The sequence below is a fragment of the Pinus tabuliformis genome, chromosome 3_1 (assembly GCF_031772625.1).
Source record: "Pinus tabuliformis cultivar Carrire ecotype Pingquan chromosome 3_1, CPIR1, whole genome shotgun sequence".
Classification (NCBI taxonomy): domain Eukaryota; kingdom Viridiplantae; phylum Streptophyta; class Pinopsida; order Pinales; family Pinaceae; genus Pinus; species Pinus tabuliformis.
The window spans coordinates 355,175,467-355,179,130 of record NC_142301.1 but is presented as its reverse complement, the minus strand read 5'-3'; the positions used below and the strand labels follow the sequence as shown (position 1 = coordinate 355,179,130).

At 51.9% G+C, this 3,664-nt stretch overlaps 1 protein-coding gene across 1 annotated transcript; it reads left to right on the top strand.

Moving 5' to 3' along the window:
• Positions 1 to 406: 406 nt before the first annotated feature.
• On the top strand, positions 407 to 3,153 carry LOC149187178 (uncharacterized). Its single transcript, XM_089409583.1, has 2 exons — positions 407 to 1,202; positions 1,802 to 3,153. The coding sequence occupies exons 1-2, from the start codon at positions 407 to 409 to the stop codon at positions 3,151 to 3,153; spliced, it is 2,148 nt and encodes a 715-aa protein (XP_089265709.1).
• The last annotated feature ends 511 nt before the right edge of the window (positions 3,154 to 3,664 follow it).

Genomic DNA, 3,664 nt, shown 5'->3' with positions numbered 1-3,664 from the left:
TGAACCCTCCTCCTGGGTGCCCTTTACTGTTCCTTCCCCGGCCTCCCTTGGGTTTCTTTCGGAATGTTTCCAGTCCTCTCCTATCGACGCCGGTCCTTCGAATCTGCTGGGTCTACACCCCCCCCACCCCCCCCCCCCCCGCTTCAACCTGAATCACCCCCGAAGCCCCCCCTCCGACTGCTCCTCTCCCCCCCTGGCTCCCCCTGTCTCCTCTCGTAGTTACAGCTCTATCCCCCCCCTTCCAACCCCTTACCCTCCCCCCCCGCTCGCTGCTCCGGTAGGATCTAGGGCTCCTGCAAACCCTAGTCGCATGTCCTCCCGCCCTTCAAAGAAACAACGCTGTTTCAAATCCCGACCTGAGGACATCATTCTGAGGCTTGAAGAAGACATTTAGTGGGGAGACGCTATGGATTTAGCGGATAGAGTACTAGTGGGACGCATCTGGGGCAGGAATTACTCTGCGGAAAAGCTGAAGACATGGGCTATGGAGATTTGGGGCCAACATCTGGCGGAAATCCCTTCTGTCCAGACATTTGTGCGAGGTTGGTTCGCGCTGAGGTTCGCAAGGGCTGACCACACGAGCTGGGTATTGTCATCTTTCTGGCACTTCGAAAAAGCACCGGTACTTCTCAAAAGATGGTCGCCCCTTTTCGACCCGGAGACTGAACAAATTGGGGTTGGGCCAGTATGGGTCAGACTCCCGGGCTTGCCTCTACAGTACTGGTCTGAGGACATCTTCAGGAGAATTGGGAACTCTCTGGGCACCTTCATGGAATCTGACAAATCATATCTCACCACGGGGATGATGGCATACGCCAGGATTCTAGTTCATCTAGATACAAGAGGAGGCTTACAGGAACACATCATTATACAATGGAAATCTTTCTCGAGGAAGCAGAAGCTAGACTATCAAGGAATTCCTTACCGATGCAGAAGGTGCCATCAGGTGGGTCACCTTTACAAAGACTGCCCCCTCCTCAAGAAGATTCAGCAGGAAACCAGAGTGCAGGACCAACCCCCAGAAGCAGAAAACCCAGCTCCTCCGGTCGCGGCAGCACCAAGGGTGGAACAAATCAAGACCTCAGACACAGTGGAGGCGCTGCTCGCACCTGTGCAAAAAAATAAGGGCAAGAACCCGATTAGGCCTCCATCTCCTCCACTGACGTGCTCAAAGGCAGCAAAAGGTGTCGTCTTCTCATCAGGTACGTCTCTCCCCCCTACTGCCTATGCTTCACATCTTTCTTCATCTTGTTTATCACTCTCCTCCCACTTGCCCTCCTCGGTCTTGATTCCCTCCCCCTCCTCCCCGACGGCTCTCGACCTGGTTGCGGACTCCCACCCCCCTCTTCCCTCCTCTAGGCCAGGCCATCTTTATATGACCTGCCCCCTCCCAAAGCCTTCGACCATCTTTACCTCATGCTCCCTCCCTTCCGTCCCTAGCCGCTCCCTTCAGTCACCCTCTCCCTCGGTAAATTCCACACCGAGGTATTCCACCCACTCGACTGCCAAGCAGAAAGAGCCGGATGTCATAGGGCTGGACGCTGCCCCTCCCATCCTCTCGCCCAAGCAGGGTAGAGGCAGACCTTCCAACATCCACAAGGCAAAAGAACAAGCAGGTGACGAAGTGATCCAGGGCAAACAGCACACCATCGAAAGGGTTCTTAGAGCAAAGGACACCCTTCCCCACCCCCCTCCATGAAGATTTTGTCCTTCAATTGCAGAGGGATGGCCAGCCCCGAGAAAAAGCTGGCCCTGAAGCGTCTCTTATTATCTGAGTTGGTTGACATTATCCTTTTACAAGAAACCCTTTGCAAGGCGGAAACGGCCATTCCTATCCTTTGCTCTTGGATGCCTGGATGGACTTTCCACGCTCTTGATGTCTCGGGGTGCTCTGGGGGCATTGCAATTGGATTCAAGAACTGCACCATTAACCTGAAGAACATATGGGGTGGAGGGGGTTTCCTGGGAGTGGACATTTATTCCAAGGATCTGGAGGAAGAGCTGAGAATCATAAATGTCTATGGACCTTGCCACAACAGGGAACTCTTTTGGCGTAAGTTTCTCAGCTCCCCCCTCCTCCTAGCTGGAAATGTAATCCTAGGTGGAGACCTGAATTTCTCTCTGGGCTTCTCAGAATCCTGGGGACACATGGCGCAGATTGACCCGCTTTCTGACTTCTTCGAGCAGCTGCTTGAGAATTACCTCTGGATTGACATCCCCTCGGCCAAGATTCAGCATACCTGGAGAAATAACCGATCTGGAGAACAAAGCCTCGCTAGGAGACTAGACCGCTTTATTATTAAGGAGGCCTTTCACAACAGCCACCCCAGATCAAGGCAATGGGTTGGAAGTGGAGGTATGTCGGATCACAGACCCATTTTTCTAGAGGTTGGAGAAAAGCAACAGAAGCACACGGCCCCTTTTAAATTCAACTCCACTTGGCTCCGGGACCCCTCCTATAGCAAGCTAATAACCGATTTATGGAAAGTACACCCGATCACTGAGGAGGAGGATCCAGCTAAATGCTTTGTAAAAAACCTCTCTGAAATTAAGGTGTTATCCAGAGCATGGGCTCACAAGAAAAGGGAACAGGATGACCTAATTATCTCCCAAGCAGAGCAGGCGATTGCAGACCTTGAATCACAATCGGAGGGAACTTTCAACTCCCCGGAACAGAAAGCTATGTATGAAACCTTAATCAAACAGAGATCTCAAGTCCTTAGAGACAGAGAGGCAAGCTGGAGACTAAGAAGCAGAGCAATCTGGCTCAAGGAGGGGGACGAAAACACAAAGTTCTTCCACCGCTTTGCAAATGGTCGGAAAACAATCAACACTATCTGGGAGATGCAAAATGATCGGGGGCAACAAGTCCACACCTCCAAAGAGCTCGCCTCACTCGCTACCTCACACTTCAGGAACACATATATGGCCCCGCGGGAGGCCAGCCTACTAGAGATCATGCAAGTAGCCGAGCTTTTCCCAGGTTTGTGGATGAAGGGGAAGCAGAGGAACTCACCAAAGAGGTTTCGTTGGGGGAGCTTGAAGCCACCATCCGGGGCTTCCAAAAGGACAAAAGCCCAGGACCTGACGGCTGGTCCATCGAATTCTATCTTGCTTTTTTTGACCTACTGGGCCAGGACCTCCTCAAAGTAATCAATCATTGTAGCCACTTAGGAAAAATCCCCTCGGCCATCAAATCCACCTTCATAGCCCTCATCCCCAAATCCGACAAGCCAGCCTCTTTCAATGACTTCCGGCCCATCTCGCTCTGCAACTGCCTCTACAAAATCATGGCCAAAATCCTAGCTAATAGACTCAAGCCCATCCTTTCGGCACACATATCCCCTGAACAGTTTGCTTTCCTACAACACCGCCAGATCCACGAAGCCATTGGTACTGCACAAGAGCTCCTTCACTCGGTGCAGAGCAAGAACTTGAAAGGTATGATCCTAAAGGTAGACCTCTCCAAAGCCTTCGACAGGGCAAGCCTGCTCTACATTCGAATGCTTCTTACCCATCTGGGCTTCCCTTATATGTTCATCAAATGGATTATGAGCTGCATTTCTGATGTGCCTTACAGTGTCCTCCTTAATGGATCCCCCACTCCTTTCTTCACAGCTGAAAGAGGTCTCAGGCAGGGGTGCCCCCTCTCACCATTACTTTT